General features: G+C 44.6%; 1 protein-coding gene across 1 annotated transcript; it reads right to left on the minus strand.

Annotated features, from left to right (window-relative positions):
- Window positions 1-6,833: 6,833 nt before the first annotated feature.
- LOC147240167 (voltage-dependent calcium channel gamma-6 subunit-like) lies at window positions 6,834-11,702 on the minus strand. The gene is made up of 6 exons (XM_086193611.1): window positions 11,499-11,702; window positions 8,712-8,822; window positions 8,469-8,577; window positions 7,955-8,029; window positions 7,167-7,304; window positions 6,834-7,054 (listed from the first exon to the last, which is right to left on the minus strand). Exons 1-6 carry the CDS (start codon window positions 11,700-11,702, stop codon window positions 6,834-6,836), a joined length of 858 nt encoding a protein of 285 aa, XP_086049737.1.
- Between the last annotated feature and the right edge of the window lie 12,223 nt (window positions 11,703-23,925).

A 23,925-nucleotide genomic window follows, 5' to 3' on the forward strand; every position in this document is an offset into this window, starting at 1 on the left:
GGAAACCATCCACTGTGTGGCTCCAAAGTGATTAATTTCTGGCCACCAAGTAAAACTTGTTCCAGCAATGTTAATAATTTGTGGCAATGAAATAAAAACAAAATGCTAATTAATCACAGCATAGGGAAATGTTATACCTTTAAACCATGAGTATTGTTATCTTATGGTGACAAAAAATAATTGAATGGCTTGAATAAGTTGCATCTTGTGGCTACAAGTTCATCAGAGTGTGGGAACAAATTATATTTGTTTTTTGTCAGTCTACAGCCAGAGAATGGTCAGAGCTCATTACTTTCTGACTTTTTTTTTTTTTTTTTTGCAAAAATGTTCTCTATTTTAATTTTATAATAGTTGCTCTCAAATTTTGGTCTTCTGCACTTTTTTTATTTAAGCATTTGTTGCTCATCTTTTTTCTTCCAGGCTATTGATTTGTTCTTTTAAGCATTACCAACGTAGCCTAATGATCAGTGTTTATAATGTTCTGACTAGTGTGTAAGTGTAGGCGATAGAATTTATATTTATCTATTTATTTTTTGTGGTGATATGTATAAATATTCTTAATGTTATATTGTTTCAGAGTTCCTATAGCTGTATCTTTGGACTATGAAGATTTCATGTCTGCCTGGCATGTTTGTTCAGTAGCCAATGTGCTGAAAAATGAGCTAGCAATGGTGAAAAGTGATGAAGTTGCGCAACATTCACACTTTGGAGAAATATGTTATAATTACGAAATGAAAACCTTAACTTGCATATCACGTTTTTAAAAATGAAAAGAAAAAAATCTCATATGTGGGAATATTTGAAATGTTCCTGTTGTGTTCCTTGGTTTTACTGATGAGTCACCAGCTCTTCTTCCCAACACTTCGGCTACTGACACTGATACACATCATGTGACATGACAATAATGATAAAAGGAAGCAATACAATATTCAGACAAATGGTATACAACATATATAAATATATACTGTAGATATACTCAATAAAGTTCTATATAAATATTGGTTGTGTTTGGACGAATGGATGGGTGGATGATGGATGGATGAATACATGATGATGGACCTTTGGATGAGTGATGGATGGTTGGATGGACCAGGTGAGGGTCTAACCTGAGGGGATTAGCGAGGGTCGAGGAGACGTGATGGGTGTACATGTGACAGGGGTCATCCAGGCAGCTGATGAGTCCTGCTTTTGGGGGTTATGGAGGACTTCAGGCAGGGAGGGACAACATTCTGGCCCAAGGACTGTTGTAGGTGAAGACCCCAGCCAGCTTCACTTTGTAGTCCCGAAGCACCTGTCCTGAGACATCATCCAGTCCAAGTTTGCCCTGGATTCACAGCCCTCAGCGCATTGCCTCCCCTGCTGCTTCCCTGTGAAGATGTGGGAGCTGTGCACCGATGAGTAAAATGTGGCTGCTTCTGGTGACTGCACCTCAGCACAAGCAAAGAAGCAGTTCAGCTCCTCACCAGTGCGCATCGCCATCATCAGCTGTGAGGCCTGTAGTTGATGATGTGCTGTACCCCCTGTCACACCTGCCTGGAGTTGCTGCTGTGGAAGCACTCCTTAATCCTCCTCCTGTAAGCCACCCCTGCCTCTCTGATGCCTCAGAGCCCAGTTCGATGACCTGTTGGCGAGGATTGGTGCCAGAATATCACGGATGGACACCAACTACAGGTGCTTGGGCCATTGACGTGACTTCACTGACACCAGGCGAATCTCAATGCTGATAGGCTCTCTTCACCCAACGTCATGCGAATTTGTCGATAGTGAAGTTGAATATTTTCAACTTGTGCGTAGATGCGAATATGCGAAATTCGCGTAGCGTTATTCACATCGCCTGGCAAGTATAAAGGTGAATTTGTGTCTAATCCCCTCTCTACATAGACTTAACATGTAGACCTATCGTGCAAAAAAATCTGTGTCGCATTTGGTGTGAACACACTTTTAGTATTGGTACACCAGCTGTTTATTTCTAGACACAACCCCCCACCTCTGCTCTTAGCGGAGGCCCTGGTCCTATCGTGACCCTGTACTGTGAGGCCTGCTAGCACAACAGCCATGTCTGGAATCAATGAATGAAGCCAGGTCTCTGGGAAGAGCAGAATGCAGTCTGTAGTCTCACTTCATCCATCTTGTTAACAAGGAATCTTGCGTTGATGCGGTTTGTGTGGCTGCCTCCCCACCAGCATGCCAGCTGTGCAGCCTCACTTTGCCTTCATTCTCTGCACTGCCTTTGTCACCCTCATCAAGCAGCAGATTATTGAGCATTGATAGAGGAGAACCAAAACCAACCCAGGTTCCTCTTCAGCACTGGAGCCAGAATGACATAGAGCCACAGCTCTACTGAGCCCAGTGTTCCTGGTTCCCTCAGCAGGAACGACATTATCAACTTTTAATGATCTAATTCTACTGTCAGAGATAAATTTTATCTGCTGCTGCCATCAGCTGACACCAGGTTAACCTCAGAGACACCTGTAAGCCAGACACACACCTGGGCTGCTTTGCTCCGATTGACCTCCACCAACCCAGTTTAATAATGTCCCCCTCTAAACCTCCACCTGTCTCCTAGACCCCATCCCAACTCAGCTGCTCCAAGACTCTCTCCCCTCGTTAGCCCCTCCCTCTTAGATATGATCAATGTGGCGCTGGTATCTGGTTCCGTCCCTCAGTCCTTTAAAGTAGCAGGAATTAAACCCTCCTCAAAAACAAGCCTGGATCCAGAAGTTCTACCAACTACAGACCAACATCACATCTTCCTTTTCTCTCCAAGGTTCTGGAGAAAGCAGCTGCTAAACATCTCTGTGACTTCTCCACAGCAACAGCTGATTGGAGGATTCAGTCAGGTTCCAGGTTCATCCTAGCACAGAAACAGAACTAGTCAAAGGTACCAGTGACCTCCTACTGGTACCAGATGAGGGACTGGTCTCTTTGCTGGTCTGATTAGATCTCAGTGCAGCTTTGCCTTCTACAGAGACTGGAACCTGTCATTGGTATTAAACATTGTCCATCCATCCATTTATCCATCCATTCCTCCATCCATCCCATCCCTCCATCTTCTCCCTCTTCTCCTGTTGAGGGTGGTGGGGGTGGAGCCTATCCCAGCAGCCTTCCCCCTGGACAGGTCACCAGTCCATGGCAGGGCCAACACATAGAGACAGACAACCATTGGCTCTCCCAGCCACACCTACGGTCAATTTAGAGTCTGGATTAACCTGGTCCCTCTTGATGTCTTTGGACTGTGGAGGAAGCTGGAGTACCAGAGAGAACCCAGCAGGAACAGGGAGAACATGGAGACTCACCCAGAAAGACCCCGTGCTGCAGCCGGGGCTCCACCCACAACCTTCTTGGTGGGGGCCACAGTGAGGACCACTGCTCCACCGGGCTGCCTTTGTTAGCAGCAACCAGCACACTAAAACTTTTATCTTTCATGAAATTTTTAATTATGTGATGAGGTTTGTGAGTTTATGTACAACAAACAAATTCACAAACATGGTTCAGAATCCTTGAAGTAAGTTGTGCTTGAACTCACAGATGGGGTCCAGCACATCAAGCTTCAGTCATTTGTTTCTCATTTTGTTTAGATTTATGACAGTTGTGTGGACAGCTGGACACCAGTCAGCCTAGATAGTTTCAGTGTCTGGCTGGCGTGTGCGCAGACGGATCAGCTGATTACTCCCACACACACTTCTGTTCTGGCTTTGAGTCAACCGAGCTGCAAATATGAAAGAGCTTAATATCACTTTTCCTCGTATCTATTTTGGGATAATACGATGCTGATGACTTTCTGGGCTGCTGATTCAGTTCAGGTCCAACCGTGCACACACTGTGTTATTAAAGCTGCAACAGACAAATAATTTTCAGCAAATTTATAAAATAGATGGATGAATGACAGAAGAGAACAAACTCTTTCCCTGCCAGCATTTTGAACATTTTCCCACTCATCTGTCAAGAACCTCACAATATACTTTGTGCTACTGTGGCAAAGCTGAACATATCGGATGAAGGCCTCTATTTTTTTTCTTTTCTTTTCTTAAGTTCTATTGTGAGTCATTCTTTTTTATCAGCACTTGAGTGATGGCTAGTTTAATCAGAAGCTTTATTTTAAAATTGATTTTATATTTGTATTTATATAATTACTGAGGTTGAACATGATAAGAAATGACCACCAGTGAAGGTCCTGGTCCATCTGTCCTGCTCCTCAGGGGCCTGGAGAACCACTCCCTCCAAACATCTGCTGAATCTTCTGGTCTCTGGAGCTTCTTCTTCACCTGTTTGTTGAGCCGGATATGCAGGGAGCGCAATAGCACACTCCAGCTCATGACACTGATAACGCAAAGTTATCACAGTTCATGTTCATACATGTAAATTTGTGATTACATAACATAAAATGTAATATCTAAGATTATAACCCAGCAGGTCAACATCAGAGGCAGGTGATGGAGGAAATGTGTGTTCAGGTCTCTTTAAGCCGCCTCATGTTAATTTGAGGAGAAGAATTTGATTCTCTGATGATGTCGGCAGTTCAGTGTAAAGCACCTGCTGGCTGAGTTCCCGCCGGAACACCTCTGTATGTGTGCATTCATTTGCTCATTGTGACTCTAAATGATCTGGCATGTGAGCGTGCAGAATTGCACATATGCGTCTCAGTAAATCCGTACATGTGCAATAGTGTTTGTGTGCACAGTTTATCTCCAGGTTTGTGTTTCTCCTGCCTGTCAGTTCTATTGGCCATGGTTTATATTTAGCCAGGTTGTCGCAGCCAAACAGCGTAGGAGAAGCTTCAGAGAGGCGTGAGCCTGGAAGGGGGTCAACATGGTGACTGGGATCTAGCATTTGCAGAGGGCTAGGGGGGGAGCTGAGACCCGGACAGAACACTGCTAAAATGTGTGAAAACACAGAAAAACACATGACCCAGTGTCATGATACAAATATACAGAGAGACGAAGCAATCAAAGGTGGTTTATTTGAAAATTATAGCGGAGATTTACTGGAGGTGCAATGTTGCCTTACATCATGGTGTGTGTTGATATGTTAATAGTGATAAATGAGTGAGGAGCATTTGCTGGCAGCCCGTGTGTAGCTTATAGTGTCCATGTCAGCATCCAACATGGCTGCTCAATTAAGGTGCTGGACTGTTGCAGAGATTGGCATGACAAGATGATTGACAGGTGTGTTGCAGGAGAGCCAAGGTCCGTCTTTCAGCACAAGACACATCTCCTCCTTTTGATATCTTATTCATTTTATTATTTTTGCTTTATTCTTCTTTTCATTAACCATCCATCCATCGTCATCTTCCGCTTATTCTTCACTAGTAAGGGTTGCGGGGGGTGGAGCCTATCCCAGCATCTACGGGTGGGAGGCGGGGTTCACTATGGACAGGTCGCCAGTCCATCACAGGGCCAACACACAGAGACAAACAACCATTCACACTCACATTCATACCTACGGTCAATTTAGAGAACCAATCAGCCTCGTCCCCAATTGATGTCTTTGGACTGTGGAGGAAGCTGGAGTACCAGAGAGAACCCAGCAGGAACAGGGAGAACATGGAGACTCACCCAGAAAGATCCCATGCTGCAGCCGGGGCTCCACCCACAACCTTCTTGCTGTGAGGCCACAGGGAGGACCACTGCTCCACCTACAACCTTCTTGCTGGGGGCCACAGTGCTGACACTGCACCACCGTGCAGCCCTTTTCATTAACACTTTATTCAATTTTATTTATTATTTTACTAATTTATTTACTGTAATTATTTTATTTATATTTTGTGTCAAAAAAGTCTGACTATTTGAGTAATGTGTGGGGGGTGTAGTGGAGAGAGACCTCTGAAAGTCAGCAAACTGGAACTGGTGTTGACTTTATGTTCACGGTGAAAGCACTGAGCCAACTATTGTTCACTGTGCTGCTTTTACGTGAGATTCGTTCTCACTCACAGTGAAACATCAGTTGCTGAATGGTGGTTATCGTCAGCATGGAGCAGGGTTACTGATCATTTTGGGTCAGGGTTATTGCTCACTCAGCGTTACTGATTACTTCAGGTTAGGGTTATTGATCACTTCGTATTACTGATCACTTTGGGTTAGGGTTAGGGTTACTGAGCCCTTAACGAGCCAACCTTGGCAGCATTATGACAGAACATATTAGCTAAACACATCAGCAACAACCCAAGTCTGTGATTCCCCTTCGCTACTACACAATTTAAGCATCATTTAAAGATTTCCGATTATAACGCTTGCAAAACAGTAAAGCAGCAGAATGCAGACTAACAGATTGTGTTGTGGGACCATCGACCTCCTTTACAGACTCCGATCAATTTCCTTATTTTGTTGCATATATTGATTGTATATGACACTGGTGGTTCAGCCCTGACCATCAGATAAAGCTTCAGTCATTTGTTTGATTCCCCTTCGCCACTACACAACTTAAGCATCATTTAACTGAACATACCAAAGCCCTGCAGGTTGATAAGTAAGACAATTCAGGATTGTTTCCCAAACACATCCGAGCAGTATGATCGTAGCATGGAGGATAATACAGCCACTAACTACACCAGCGTGAAGTTCCATGAACAAAAAGCAACGAGGATCAAATCTTTTACCCATAAAGTGAAACTTCAAAGCAGCATAATTATAATAATATAATATATAATATAATATAATAATTGTTATCATAAAAGGGGAAAATTAGTTGATATTTATTGCAATGAAATATGCACTGTACCCTAACGTATGAGAGTTTACTAAAGTTGTTTGGCTCAGACGTATTTGCGAAAATGTCTCGCCCCTCCTCCCGCAAAGACAGAGGGTCAAATAAAGTGCAACGCCACCTCCATGCTACTAGCTGCTGCTATCCGTTTGAGGGAGACATCTCCGCCACGGGCTGTAGGGCAGCGCCAGCAGCAGGAAGAGGACCCCACCAATGATGAGGATGGCCCCAGCGCAGCCGATACACGACACCGACCAGGAGAGCTCATGGTGGAGGGGAATTGTGTGGTCACTGGCTAGGAACGACACGACGGACTGGTGGAAAACCATGATGGACAGAAGCACCAGCACACCTTGAGGAAGGCAGAGCCAGAGAACATTTCTTTCTTACAGTCAATTGAGCAGAAGCAGAGGATGTTAAGATGCCAATTTCAGGTGAAAGTTCCTAGTGTTCTGTCACATTACCTGACAGAATGAAGCAGATGGACGCTGGCTTGAGGAAGAACAGGATCTCTTTGCTGAGAGACATGGTGATGCATATGGCGCCCATCACCATTAGAAACAAGCTGAAGAGGGCCAACATGGCTGCTGCTACATTCAGATCTGCACAGAGATGGAGGACAAGAGTACTCAACTAGAGTAAAGTCCAGTTTTAGTCAGACTGAAAAAATAAACTAAACTTTTTTAACATCATGTAAACATTGTTGGAAATCCATTCTCTGCATAATCCAATGATCAAATGAGCCCCAATAACATAAAACTGTTCAACATGAGCACATCTGACACATGTTCCTCCAGTCATGAGGAATATGAGTAGCTGGTTCAACACTATTGACTTAATCTTCGCTTTGGATGACAACCACATACTCATGACTACATCTATCACATGACTAGAGGCTGGTGGTGATGTGGCACCAGCCAACAATCCCATTCCAGTGTTTCTAATATTCTGATGCGTTTTCACTGTTTGATCTTCACACATAATGAAGCTGCCAGTAAAATGAGAGGTTAGACTTCAGCTCTGGTGTGGGTGGAAACACTCACAGCAACACACAATAGCCAACCTGAAAGAGTGAGGCACGGAGGTGACGGGGGACAGACAGATGGAGGAAGCCGGGGGGGGGGGGGGGGGGACAGAGGGATGGCAGTGAGAGAGATGAAGAAGAAAGACGTGGACAAGAAGAAACAGAATAACCAAATTAGAGAGTAGGCGGATGAGGGTATGACAGCTGGCCAAGAGGTGCATGACTCACTCTTCTGCGTTGTCTTCTGGAACATGGCAGCATTTTCCCCCGTGGTGAAAAACTTGAAATAAGTGCAATTTGATTCTGCAGGAAAGAAAAAAGTACAGCAAATGAGAGCGACTGGTAATCTGCCGATCTTGATGAAAACTTGTTGAGAATTCAAGGATTTGTGTCTCTCTGGCCCACTGTGCTTCGTTCCGAATTATTCCCCGTTGCACACAATCAGCTGAGTGCATCAATGACAAGCGCAAGGTGACAAGCCGATGCTTCCTGAACAATTAGCATCCCACCACCACAGCTCAGTTAACAAATAGAACTTGACACCCCTTTCTCCTCACACATTTATGTACAGAAACACACGCTCTCTCTCACACACACACACACACACACACACACACACACACACTGATAGGTTGCTGCAGCTGATGTGCTCCTTCACTTGACCCAAGACCAGCTTGAACCCTCATCTGCTAAAAACTGCCATGGTCCAGTCAGGCACCATGATGGTTGGATGGCCAGTCACCTCCAGGGAGTTCAGCGGGTCCACAGCTCTCTCTCTCTGGGTCAATGTCAGCCACCCAGAGGGTCTTGGTGCATCCCTTCCACAGGCCATAGTGAGCTGTCAGACACGTCTGGAACATAAACATCTATTATCTTTCCAAGTTTCATGGGGTGAAACACTTGCGGGGAATCCACAGAACCACTCCAGAAACTTCTACTCAATCTGTGTAAATCATGAGCAGATCCTCTGAGTGGAAAGTTTTACCTGGTTGTTATAGAAACTCTTCGAAGGTGCCAGCTCCACCCAGAACTCTGTCCCCACACCCAGGACAGTCAGGACCACGCCTACGATGGCCACAAAGAATGCCAGTTTGATCTGAAAATAACACTGAATCATTAGACTTTCAGAAATGGCTTTGACACCCAGGCCACTGCAAGTGGCATTTAAGGCTCTACATTGTATATCTGCAGCAGCAGCAGCTCCCTTTCCATCCAAAGAGTTCTGTTTTATAACTTATTAAATCAAGAAGATTTCCCTCTTTGTCACGGTCCCATCAGGACCATCAGGTTTTAGTTATGGAGATCTATTTTTGGACTCTTAGATGTGATTCTTGTTTTTCATTTAGGTGTTCCTCATGTTTTCGTTCACTGGTGTTAAATTTCTGTTTTATTTTCAAAGCCCTTCCCTCCTGTGTCTTTGTGTGTCTCTCATTCCCTGCGTGTCAGTTTCCAGTTTTTTTTAAGTAATCACCTGTATCTTATCAACCAATCAGTCCTGGTCCATCTCAGTCTTGGTCCTGGTGTCTCTCACCCAGTCAGCTCCTCCCTGCCCTCGTGTTCTCACCTCGACATTCCCTCGCTGTTCCTCCAGACCACCAACCCCAACATTATAGGGGTCTACTAAGGCATGATTATCCGTTTCTATCTCCAGAGGGTTTAATGGAAGTAAGTGTGGCTTGGATGGACAGTTTGTTGTTGTTGATTGTCTTGTTTTTAGCCGTCAGGATGCCCCAACCAACCCTGTTCAGCAGGGAAGCATCAAATAAATCAAAACGGACAAGTTTACAACAGTATTTCCTGTTTTTTACGTCATAACACAAAGTCATCTTGTGATAATAAAATGGTGCCATTAAAACAAGTTAATCTATCTCATTATGAGATGATATCACATCACATAATTGAACTCAAGGAGTTGTGATCATATCCTGTACGCTCATATCACAAGATGATATAACAAATAAGTTATTTCTGGTCTTCTGTCCTTAAGACTTTTCTTGAACTAAATCTCACTATAGTTAATGAAATGAATGACAACTGAGAGAACACACATCTTTAGTATTTGATACTAAGAAGTACACACGTAAGTGAAGTCCATACAACTAAACACTAAAAGTTTTAGTTTTTGTTTGATATATAGATGGGAATGGGTGGAAAGCAGCCGACAGAATGTCTCATGCTACGTCAATATCTCTGTCAGCAGAGCTTGTGGTGGGCGGGACTTAGGTTGTGCTGCCTGCACTAAGATTCATGGGTATTTCAGAGTTGTTCAGTTCATGGTGTTTGAATGGTGGTTTTCATTAGTTTTTAAGACTTATGTTGTGGTTGAGGGCTGCACGGTGGTGCAGTGGTCAGCACTGTGGCCTCACAGCAAGAGGGTTCCGGGTTCGAGTCCCGGCTCGGGCGCGGGATCTTTCTGGGTGAGTCTCCATGTTCTCCCTGTTCCTGCTGGGTTCTCTCTGGTACTCCAGCTTCCTCCCACAGTCCAAAGACATCAATTTGGGGACGAGGCTGATTGATTCTCTAAATTGACCGTAGGTATGAATGTGAGTGTGAATGGTTGTTCGTCTCTCTATGTCGGCCCTGCGATGGACTGGCGACCTGTCCAGGGTGAACCCCGCCTCTCACCTGTTGACGCTGGGATAGGCTCCAGCCCCCCCGCGACCCTTAATGTGTAGGAATAAGCGGAAGATGACGATGGATGGATGGATGTTGTGGTTGAGAATAGTGTGTTCATGGTCCAGAAATGTCTGTGCCTTTAACCTGCAGTGCAACAGTGCAGCTGCGGTGGTCACCAGCATCAGCAGGAGAACACCTGCGCTGATGGCATACGCTGGGTTTCATGCCATGATGGTTCACAGAATTGTGATAATTGAGGAAGTTTCTCTTTCTATGCAATTGTCTCTGCTTATCCTAACCAGGTGTGCATCAGGTGCCACTAGTATCCAATAATGACAGACCCCCTCCAGTGGCAGTGTTAATCATGACCTGTGCAAATGATGACAGATGTAGCAAGAAAGTGGCACTGGCACTGGAACAGTCAAACTAGCAGCCTGGTGAGGAAGTAAGTTGCACTATACAGAAGTCCAAAATCTCCTCTCCTGAAACAAACACTTGTGTGTCTAAAGCTCATTTCAGCTTTGATCAAAAAACATCTTTCCACTTGTGGAGATGGTGATGCGACAGATGATGTCGGAGACGGTCCTCAAAAATGTGTACATGGGGTTGCATGCTAGAAATTGATGAAACATCAAATAATTCAGAGAATGTGTAGATAAGATTTGTGGTGCATGCATGGAACTAGCAGCAGCTACCTCTGCTGATGCATGTGGTAAAACACAGGAAGCTGATGCAAGCGAATCTAAAAGGTAGCACATGATTATCTTTGTTGTTGTGTTTATTTGGACACCGATGGGAGAGAGAGCAAGAGAAACATGATTTAACACGAGCTCCATTAGACTGGCAGCTCCACTGGGACAAACTACCTGTTTGTGATTGATCTCGTTACTGTGACCTGCAGCAGTTAATTAATACATTTGCTTGGAGTTAAAAAAGATGGAGTGACAGGCATTTGATCAGGTTCATGTTTCTCTCTTCTGTGCTTTAGTTGTTGTCTCTGCCTTGATTTGTTAGCTTGAAGTACTTGAGAGCAGCATTAAAGTGAACGTTTAGGTTGTATGGTGCTGCAACAGAAATTCACTCATCATAAGTCAGTGTGGTAAGAGTGGCTGCTTGCTGTCGCTCCTGCTCGTATAAATAGAAGGAAACCAGTCACCTTTCCTTCCTGGGCCTCACTCATGGCAGGTCCTGTTGAAGTCGTCCTGCGGCGCTTGTTCCCCCCAAATGTACTGCGTCCACTCATCAGACTGGCCAAACCCCCCGGGCCCTGGGCTCCTGCTGCTCCCCCTCCTACTGTGCCTGTTGCCGCCGGGCTCACAGTGCGGCCCTCTTCATCGGTCACCAGGAAAGTTGACCACATCTTGTGACGCAATAAAAAGTCACAGCAATGCAGGTTGGCTGCTCTGAGCTTTGCCCTGAAGAGGCAAACTAAACTTTCAGCACTTGAAAAACTCAAGAATGGAGCAATGATTAAGAAAAAATTGTTGTGTTTTGTCAGTTTGTGCCCACAAAGAACAGATACAATGAAACAGTACTGATAATGAAAAAAAATGTGTATATGTAACAAAAAAGAGAAGAGACAAACTGAAGATAAAAGCAGTGCATAAATTTAAAAAAGATGGTGACAAAAAACAAAAGTTTCTCAAAAAAATGTCTCTGAAGATATCAGCAGCAAAAGGTAGGAATCAGTGTTCTCCTTAGAAAAAATGGCAGCTTTGACAACAACAACAATTCCAATAAATTAATCATTGTGGTAAAAGCAAAGTGATGAATTAGATGTGAAGAAAGAGAGGAGCTGTCAGGAGGTAGAGTGAAGGAGGAGAAGGTTCCTAGAGATGGAAGCAGAAAACAAAGGAGAAAGTAAAAACAATTAGTGTAAAACAAAGAGAGATGTGAGTTTGTGTTGGTTCATATTGTTCCAATTAAAACACCCATATTTTTTGTCAGATGAGCTACAGATTAATATGGGAAGAAGGGTCTTTTTGTTTTTAACACATGTACTTCTCTTCCTGTATTGACACAGCATGAACACTGCAATAGTTTTCATTGTAGTTCAGAGCGTAGGTCTGGTTCCCAGCGCAAACTGGCACAGAAGCCTTTTAAAAACACTTAACATAGTGGAAACACCATCGCTGATCTATTTAAAGATGTGACAGCAAACGGAACAAGAGCCGGCAAATCATCTCCCGCATCTGTTCTGAAGCGCATTATGGTACCACTCATCAGGTTCAGGCCACCACCAATTATCTTCTCCTAACAACAAGTGTGTGTGTTTGTGTGTGTGTGTGTGTGTGTGGGGGGGGGGGTGCTTGATGCTTAACCTCAGTAACAACAATAAACAATCATGTCCTTGTGTAGTCTATGTAGAGTCTTATGAAGCAAAGTTACTTGATTTTGAAATATTCCATCATGCCAAAATGTTCCAATCCTCTTTGACTGGGTTTGTGTCTCCAGTCTCAAATGGGTGGTACTTCAAGATATATCTGTATTTACAATGAACCCACTGAATCTAAATTACAGGGTGGATTTGTCCTCACATTAATGGAATATTCAGATACTGCAGCAGGTGGTTGTAGTAATTATATACAACAGAATTTCAGTTTTTACTAAGGAGCTAAGCAGCAGCCCAGTGGAGCAGTGGTCCTCACGGTGGCCCCCCATCAAGAAGGTTGTGGGTGGAGCCCCGGCTGCAGCACGGGGTCTTTCTGGGTGAGTCTCCATGTTCTCCCTGTTCCTGCTGGGTTCTCTCTGGTACTCCAGCTTCCTCCACAGTCCAAAGACATCAAGGGGGGACCAGGTTAATCCAGACTCTAAATTGACCGTAGGCGTGGCTGGGAGAGCCAATGGTTGCCTGTCTAGATGTGTTGGCCCTGTTTAATACCAGTGACAGGTTCCAGTCTCTGTAGAAGGATATGGTGGTCAATGGTATCAAAGCTGCACTGAGATCTAATCAGACCAGCACAGAGACCAGTCCCTCATCTGGTGCCAGTAGGAGGTCACTGGTACCTTTGACTGGTTCTGTTTCTGTGCTATGATGAACCTGAAACCTGAGTGGAAATCCTCCAATAGGAATGGATGGATGGATGGACTAAGGAGCTAAAACAGGGAAAAGCCAAGCAAGAACCAAGAACCAGAACCAAGTACAGATAGACCCAAGGAACAGGGACGGGGGCAGACAGAACCCACCCAGGACCTGGTACCAACAGACTGCAAGACCAGACACAGATAAACCCAGAACAGGGACAGATAGACCCCAGGACCAGGCACAGACAGACCCAGGAACAGGGATAGGGGCAGACAGACCCTAGGACTAGGTACAGATAGACCCCTGGACAAGGCAAAAATAGACCCCAGAACAGGGACGGGCACAAACAGACCCCAGGTACAGGGATGGACGCAGATAGACCCCAGGACAAGGCACAGATAGACCCCAAAACAGGGAAGGTCAAAGATACCCCAGAACAGGGACAGGCACCGATAGACCCCAGAACAGGGACGGACACAGATGGACCCCAGGAATAGGGACGGGAGCATACTGAACCCACCCAGGACCAGGTACAAATAGACCGCAGGACCAGGCACAGATAGACCCCAGAACAGGGACGGGCATAGATAGACCCCAGGAACAGGTACAAACACAAAGAGAATGACAGCTGTTAACTCTGTCACCAGCGACTCAGTCCACTTCAGTGGCAGCAGCCACCCATCCCTCCCCAACCACCTCAACTCCTTCTACACCAGGTTTGAGACCGACAACTCCACCCAGCTTGCCAACACCAGGTCCCACCTCAAGCCCGGTGCATCCCCCCTCACATTCTGCACCAAGGATGTTGTGAGGGCCCTCCAGAGGACCAAGATGAGCGCCGACAACACCACTGGCCGGGCCCTCAAACACTGCATCGACCAGCTTGGGTGCATCTTCCAAAGCCTCTTCCAGACCTCCATGGACACTGGCGCTGTCCCCAAGCTCTGGAAACACATCCTCTCTTGGACAGGCTCACAGCTCCACCCCCTTCAATTTTCATACCAGGCAAGCGGAGGCGTCAGCGACGCCCGAGCCTTCATCATCAACCTGTCCACAAACACTTGGAGCTTCCCAACACCTCGGCCAGGCTTCTGTTTCCATACTTCTCCTCTGCTTTTAACACCCTGCAGCCACACATCCTGGCAGACAGGCTCCAGACCCCTCCCACGCTCTCTTCCCGGCATTCCAGAGGCTGCCATCCAGTCCCAGGCTCCAGTGTCCAGCCTGCAGGACCCAGAGGAGGAGATCCACCTTTGTCCCCCAGGCTGTCCTCCTCCTGAACTCTGACCTCCCTGCACTCTGACCCCTGGTACCACCCACAAGACCGCCAATGGCCACTTGTCCTACACCGAGTGTATGCCTGTACTTCCTGTATGTGCTGCAACTGTATTTATACTCTATTCATGCTACGATTCATCCTGTACAGACCTCAATATTTGCAAAGTACCTCTCATTCAATCATTAATGTAATTATACTACTTACCTTTTGTGCACTACTACTTCTTCTGCACTACAAGGCAAGCCAAGGCAGTTTTCTTTGTAGCCTGTTTTCCCCACCAGTTTGTCTCCAGGCTTCATGGCATCATAACAACATCCTCTGCCCTCAGAGCCTCACATCGACTGAGGAGAAACTCCATAGAAAACCCTTTTAACAGGGAAAAATGGGAGAAACCTCAGGGTGAGGAGGGGAGGAGGATCCCTCACCAGGAGGGACAGACGTGCAGGAGATGTTGGTACAGACAAGAAAACAGTTTACAATACAAAATGTGGGAAACATGGAAATGTTACTCCCTCTACTGCACGACTATTTCTTCTGCACTACTACCTCTACTGCACTACTGCCTCTACTGCACCACTACCTCTTCTGCACTACTACTTCTTCTGCACGACTACCTCTACTGCACTACTTCTTCTGCACTACTACCTCTACTGCTCTACTACTTCTTTAGCACTACTACCTCTACTGCACTACTTCTTCTGCAACACTACTTTTTCTGCACTCCTACCTCTACTGCAAAACTACCTCTACTGCTCTACTACTTCTTCAGCACAACTACCTCGACTGCTCTACTACTTCTTCTGCACTACTACCTCTACTGCAAAACAACCTCTCCTGCTCCACTACTTCTGCACGACTACCTCTACTGCTCTACTACTTCTTCAGCGCAACTACCTCTACTGCACTTCTACTTCTATTGTGCACGTTACAAAGCAACAGCTTCTAACCCTGGGAGGGGTAGATGTCCTTGCACTTCCTTACCTTGTGTATGTTGTTGTGCTGTTGTGTTGTTGTTGTGTCACCAACTAAACCACTCATTGCTCCTTTCATTGCCCCCCATGAGGATAAATAATTTTTTTCTGAATCTGAATGGACCCAAGGATCAGGGACAGGCACAAACCAGTTGGATGACAGTTGGGTCCTGGGCCCTGATTTGCTAAGTTTCATACGTGTGTGTGTGTGTGTGTGTGTGTGTGTGTGTGTGTGTGTGTGTGTGTGTGTGTGTGTGTGTGTGTGTGTATACATAGATAGATAGATAGATATATAGATGGATGGATGATAGATAGATAGATAGAGAGAGAGATGGATAGATGATAGATAGATGGATAGATGATAGATAGAGAGAGAAAGATTGATAGATAGATGATAGATAGATGATAGATGGATAGATGATAGATAGATAGAGAGAGAGAGATAGATAGATGGATAGATAGATGATAGATAGATGATAGATGGATAGATAGATGATAGATAGAGAGAGAGAGATTGATAGATAGATGGATGGAGAGAGAGATAGATAGATGGATAGATGATAGATAGAGAGAGAGAGAGAGATAGATAGATAGATGATAGATAGATGGATAGATAGATAGATAGATAGATGATAGATAGATGGATAGATGATAGATAGAGAGAGAGAGATTGATAGATAGATGGATAGAGAGAGATAGATAGATGGATAGATAGATAGATAGAGAGATAGATGATAGATGATAGATGATAGATAGATAGATAGATGATAGATAGATGATAGATAGATAGATGATAGATGATAGATAGATGATAGATGGATAGATGATAGATAGAGAGAGAGAGATAGAGAGATAGATAGATGGATAGATGATAGATAGATGGATAGATAGATAGATAGATAGATGATAGATAGATAGATGATAGATAGATAGATAGATGATAGATAGATAGATAGATGGATAGATAGATAGATAGATGATAGATAGATAGATAGATGGATAGATAGATAGATAGATGATAGATAGATAGATAGATAGATGATAGATAGATAGATAGATGATAGATAGATAGATAGATGGATAGATAGATAGATGATAGATAGATGATAGATAGATGATAGATAGATGATAGATAGATAGATGATAGATAGATGATAGATAGATAGATGATAGATGGATGATAGATAGATGATAGATAGATAGATGATAGATGGATAGATAGATAGATGATAGATAGATGATAGATAGATAGATGATAGATGGATGATAGATAGATGATAGATAGATGATAGATAGATAGATGATAGATGGATGATAGATAGATGATAGATAGATGATAGATAGATAGATGATAGATGGATAGATAGATAGATAGATAGATGGATAGATAGATAGATAGATGGATAGATAGATAGATAGATGATAGATAGATGATAGATAGATAGATGATAGATAGATGATAGATAGATAGATGATAGATGGATGATAGATAGATGATAGATAGATGATAGATGGATAGATAGATAGATGATAGATAGATAGATAGATAGATGGATAGATAGATAGATGATAGATAGATGATAGATAGATAGATGATAGATGGATGATAGATAGATGATAGATAGATGATAGATAGATAGATGATAGATGGATAGATAGATAGATAGATGGATAGATAGATAGATAGATAGATAGATGATAGATAGATAGACAGATGATAGATAGATTTTTCTTCCTATTTTCTTACTGTCACATCAGTTATTTTCAAAACATCCACTGCTGCTTGTGTTACCTTTTAAAAATGTGAAATCAATTCAGCTTCTCTCCTTTTAAGGCTCCCATTGGCTGCACAGGCAGAGGAGAGTTGCAGCACAAGGAAGAAACTCATTACAGCGGTGCTGACCTGTGACAAACTCCCTCCAACCTCTTCACTCTCTTAAAATATCCTTGCGCCGTCCACTTGGATAAATCAGCACATAGCAGAGACTTCCTGTGTAATAATCACACAAACCTTTAGACACACACGTATACACACACACACATACACACGCACACACGCACACACGCACACACAGCAGACCCCTGCAGCCACACAACCCCATGCTGAAATTAGACACATTCATTTTATTTTGTAACTCTTTAACACGTGCTCCACGAAGTGTCACAATAATCACAACAATGACATTAACAAGTTGCTGACCTGCTTTGTGTGTGTGTGCGGTTCTGGTCGGAGTGGCGAAGGGTGAGGCAAGGAGAGAGAGTGAGCGGTGGACAAAACGTGTGAGGGAGGGAAAAAGAGGGCGGAGGTCAAAGTAGCACAGAGTTACGTGTAAAGGGGTGGGGGTAAGGTGAGGGCGTCTGTGTGTATATTTAGTTGTGTAGTTTGCATGCCTTTGTATTCATTTGCAGGCCCCTGTGCATGTGTGTACCATGAACTAAATGTCTAAAATGTGTGTGTGTGTGTGTCTGTGAGGTTGTGTGTGTACGAGAGAGTGAGAGAGTGTGCCTCTGTAAGTGTATCTGTTTGTTTATGCTAACATGCACAGTTGTGCTGGTAGAGTTACTTAAACACAACCCGCATGCATGTGTGTGTGTGTGTGTGTGTGTGTGTGTGTGTGTGTGTGTGTGTGTGTAGGCCTCCTTCTTCTATTTTTGCCCCCCACCTGTTAATGACATTAAACCCTTATCGGAGGGGGGGTTCCAGCAGGCTGCTGCAGGTTTGTGGAGGCCATGCCCCCTCTCCAAGCCCACCCCCTGCCTAAGATGCGCAAGCGCCGAAGGAGCCGGTGAAGTTTATATTTACGACTGTTCGAGGTGTAAATGAACTCAGTCAGTAAAATGGCCCTCAAGCATTTCTTCCAGTGTTTCCAGTCATCATCACACTCGTCTCAACACTTTGTTCTTCAGAACTTGTCACTCACAGACCTGAGAACATCAGTTCAACCACCAGAACGCCGCAGTGTTTACTTTCTTACAAAACATTACTTGGTCACTCAATTCAGAATCATTTACCTATGTTTTGTTTGTCATAAAGTAATTAAAAACACCACAGTAAATAGAAACATCTGTAAGAAGGACAACATGGTCTAGTTAGTTTTAGTTCAGCACAACAAAGGTTGTGTGATGAGGCTCTCCAAGTACAGCAGGTCTAGAACCTTACAGTTCCCCATGAAACAGAACATCCTGCAACAGGCAGTCACCAAAACCTTCCTTTACCAGCAGGATTGTGGAGCAGATCCAGGATCAGTGGGGACAGACATCTGCTTTGACCTGCTGAGGGAGAGAGAGACGGAGGACAAGGAGAGAGACAGAAGAGAGAGAGGGAGAGAGAAGGGGGTTAAATGATTGTAAACCCTGAAGCCAGAACGGCAGAACTCAGTCATAGTTCAGTCCACATGGATTCCTGATGTGAGAACATTGCAAAGTTTGTCATGTGACCAAGTGAACAGGCTCCGCCCATAAACAGGTTAGTGTTGTGAAGCTGTGAAACAGTGAAGCACCAATGTTTTCTTCTTCGTGCTGCGGAAGAGATGGAGACAAGGCTGCAGTCCGATGTGCTCTGCATTATGATGAATGGTGTGTGTGTGTGTGTGTGTGTGTGTGTGTTTGTGTGTGTGTGTGTGTGTGTGTGTGTGTGTGTGTGTATGTGTGTCGGTGAAAGGGGGAGAGAGAACAGATTGACTGATGAGAGGCTGAAACAGAAGTCGGGAGGACATGCTAAGGTGGACGAGGTGGACTGGGGTGTCACATGGAGGTGTGACACCAATTTGAGAACCTTGTTTTTTTACAAGTTAAATACAACTGGGGATGTTTATGATTTGGTGAATTTATTAATATATATTATCCAAATCAAATGATTTATTGATGTCAGTTAAGTTACGGCGAGGTGTGATCACACTCTGACTTCACAGTGATGACAATGTAGGTCCTCCATTTCATTCTGCTGTGTAAAATACTGCAGCAGTAGATGTGAGTCTGTCCTCAGAGCAGTAGCGTGTCCTGTCCACGAGATGGCCCCACCTAGTGGGGGGGGGGGGGGTGAACTTGTGTTGCAGCGAGGCCTGATGGGATTACATTGGTTCAGAGGTAAAGAGGATTCATTAGGGCGAAGCACACATTGCCTCAGGTTCATGTTTACAGACACGAGACTCGGAACCAGACTGGACCCGACACTCCTGCACAGGAGGGGCAACAGAGTAGCAGGTTTCCAGCCACCAGCATTCATATTTCGACACCCAAGAATATTTTGTACTATGATTATGAAAAAGCTGAACATAATACAAGAAAGATCAAAGTCCCTATTTTCATGAAAGAAAAACTATATCATTTGAAGTTTAGAAGAGGAACTCGTCATTGTCACATGTACAGAGAAGTTCCTCCTCCATGGACCTCAGCACCAACAGTATTAACCTTACACACATGTTGTTGATGGTGGGAACACAGATGCTGGGGAACAATCCAACCACTGTGCCGCCGGAAGTTCGTCTATTCTTTTTTCATCCGCACTTTGTGTGAACAAAATTGTGGAGCCTATCCCAGCAGCCTTCCCCCTGGACAGGTCACCAGTCCATGGCAGGGCCAACACATAGAGACACACAACCATTGGCTCTCCCAGCCACGCCTACGGTCAATTTAGAGTCTGGATAAACCTGGTCCCCTCTTGATGTCTTTGGACTGTGGAGGAAGCTGGAGTACCAGAGAGAACCCAGCAGGAACAGGGAGAACATGGAGACTCACCCAGAAAGACCCCGTGCTGCAGCCGGGGCTCCACCCACAACCTTCTTGCTGGGGGGCCACAGGGAGGACCACTGCTCCACCGGGCCACCACTGAAGAAGAAATTTTCAAACAATTTTTTATATGAGTATTTATTCATTTTGGGTTTTTGTTTCATTCCTATGTGGTGACTTTGGTTGTATACATCAGAAATAACCACGAGTGCCGGGTGCTGCACTCCAGTCCCCCTAGAGACCTGCAATGTCCATCGGTCTGCTGAGTCTTTTCTTTTTGGGACCTAAACAAGCAGCAATAGCAATAATGCTTCTACATGACGGTAAATGCAGTCTCAATCAGTTGTTCCACTTCAGATTGTGGCAGTGTTGCGGTACTCTGCCAATTATCAAGTGTACATGTGTCACCAGCAGTAACACCACCTCAACCTGCTTCAATCAACAGTGTTTCTACTCAAAAACCCATCAACAGCAGTGAGCTGCTAGCGTATAACCCTAACAAATCTGGCTGGACCCTCATAGATAAATGAAAAGTGTCTGTTTTCCTCTTGTTGTTATAAAGTAAGTTAATGTCATCAGCAGTGCACACTGATATTGCAGTTTATGGGATTTGGTCTCACTTGTTCAGAGGATTAATCAAGAGCTCAATTAGTGGCAGCTCTGTGGCTCCCCTATACTCAGGATTCTGTTCAGAGCTGAGAAGGCCCGGCTTGGTCCATGATGAGCTCTGACCGCCTTCATAACCACAGGACACACGTGGCACTGTGAGAACCAGCAGCTTAGAATAATACTTCATCAAGAAGTGCTAAAATGCCCCCCCCCCACATTGCTTCCTAGCACAGAGCCAGAGATGAGGAGCACAGAGGAGATGATGGCAGCCTGCTAATCTCCTCTTTCTAATCCCTCTCTAGTTCTGATTCTATGACTCACAATGTACAGATGTTGCATGAACATAAAGTTTTCTGCCTTTTATACTCCCTTTTCCCTGCAACTTGGTCCTCATACTCTTTCCAACAGATACAGAGGACAAGTACAAATCCCCATCATCTGCGTCAGCGCTGACCTGCAGGCCACCTAACCAACTATCACATGTAAATGTGGCTGCAGTTTCTTCCTGATGAGTTCTGGTAATTACAGGGACAGTCGTCGTGCTTTCTCTCAGCTGGGAAACAGGTCATCATCATCTCTGCCTGCAGGGCCGGCCAAGGCATAAGCAAACTAAGCGGCTGCTTGGGGGGCCCTGACCACTAGGGGGCACTAATCGAGTGTTGTTGGGTTGTTGTTTTTTTAAACATTTAAATATCTTAAAGAAGTTACAACAGAATTTAATGAATAATTCAATACAAGAAAATTCCGATTTCATGATCAATATGCCTGCCATTGTTTGAGTCATGACTCATACGCATCAACTAGCCCCCTTCGTCGCTTGCATAGCCAGTTCATAACCCGTCTGCATTAGTACTTGATGATGTAACATTATAGTCTGACATTTGTGTCAATAATTGTCAAGCACAGTTTACTCTGCCTGGTGATGGTGGTGTTGGGGGGGACAAAAATCTAATTCTGCGTAGGGCCCCCTAAAGGCTCGGGCCGGCACTCTCCGTCTGACATAACCATCTGAAATATATCATAGGTACAAAATGACCATGCAACGAGCAATTAACCTTGACCTTTATCAGCAATAACAAATGTAGATACAGTGGTTTTGATGTTGTCAAATAAAAAATTTAAATTCAAACTGAAATAAATAAACAAATATTACAATATTAAAAACTACCATTGCTATCTCATCTTATTGGTCTGAGTATGTACAGACTGCAGTCCTACCAAAACATTAATTCACGATCAAACAGACTGATATTTTGTGCCTCAAAGTTTATTTCAACAACAACCTCCCTTCAAGTGGTGCCCCAGCTTCTGCTTGTTTTGTCTTTTTCTTCCTCTCGCTCGCTCCTGATTCATGATGTCTTTGGACATGTCGACAGGTCTCTTCTCTCCTTCCTCAAGCTTATTTGGTCCTCTACATGCAAATGCATCCCCTCGCACAAATTTTGGCCGCCCCATGGAATATGAGGCTCTTAGCAAAGCTCTTGTTCTACATTTGGGGGGGGGGGGGGGGTGGCCCTCGTCATATGTAATTAGTGTTTATTAGCGCCTGAGGAGCATGAAACCACAAGTTCCTTCAACAAGAGAGGGGAACCTGCAGCTGTTGCTACTAGGATTCACTGGCCAAAGATGGCTGATGACTACTTATGTATAATGGAGGCTGTCCAGAGGAGCTACATTAGCTTAGCTGGCCCAAAGAGATAAACGTACTATGGATATAAGTTGAAAAAAAAAGACAACAGGGGCTTTGATCTTTATTTTTGTATCAGTATATCAAAAACACTGGTTGTGGCGGCTAATGGTTGTCTGTCTCTATGTGTTGGCCCTGCCATGGACTGGTGACCTGTCCAGGGGGAAGGCTGCTGGGATAGGCTCCACCCCCACCACCCTCAACAGGAGGAGAGGGGGAACATGGAGGGAGGGATGGATGGATGGATGATGGATGGATGGATGGATGATGGATGGATAGATGATGGATGGATGGATGGATGGATGATGGATGGATGGATGATGGATGGATGATGGATGGATGGATGATGGATGGATGGATGATGGATGATGGATGATGGATGGATGGATGATGGATAATGGATGATGGATGGATGGATGATGGATGGATGGATGGATGGATGGATGATGAATGATGTATGGATGGATGGATGGATGATGGATGGATGGATGGATGGATGATGGATGGATGGATGGATGATGGATGGATAGATGATGGATGGATGGATGGATGGATGATGGATAGATGATGGATGGATGGATGGATGGATGATGGATGATGGATGGATGATGGATGGATGGATGATGGATGGATGGATGATGGATGATGGATGATGGATGGATGGATGATGGATAATGGATGATGGATGGATGGATGATGGATGGATGGATGGATGGATGGATGATGAATGATGTATGGATGGATGGATGGATGATGGATGGATGGATGGATGGATGATGGATGGATGATGGATGATGGATGGATGATGGATGGCTGGATGATGGATGGATGATGGATGGATGATGGAGGGGTGGATGATGGATGGATGGATGGATGGATGGATGATGGATGGATGATGGATGGATGGATGGATGATGGATGGCTGGATGATGGATGGATGATGGATGATGGATGGATGATGGATGGCTGGATGATGGATGGATGATGGATGGATGATGGAGGGGTGGATGATGGATGGATGGCTGGATGATGGATGGATGATGGATGGATAATGGATGATGGATGGATGATGGATGGCTGGATGATGGATGGATGATGGATGGCTGGATGATGGATGGATGATGGATGGATGATGGAGGGGTGGATGATGGATGGATTGATGGATGGATGGATGGATGGATGGATGGATGGATGGATGGATGGATGGATGATGGATGGATGATGGATGGATGGATGGATGGATGATGGATGGATGGATGGATGGATGGATGGATGGATGGATGA

Source organism: Aulostomus chinensis, chromosome 22 (assembly GCF_037954235.1).
Source record: "Aulostomus chinensis isolate RoL2024-O1b breed Wild chromosome 22, RoL_Achi_v1.0, whole genome shotgun sequence".
Taxonomy (NCBI): domain Eukaryota; kingdom Metazoa; phylum Chordata; class Actinopteri; order Syngnathiformes; family Aulostomidae; genus Aulostomus; species Aulostomus chinensis.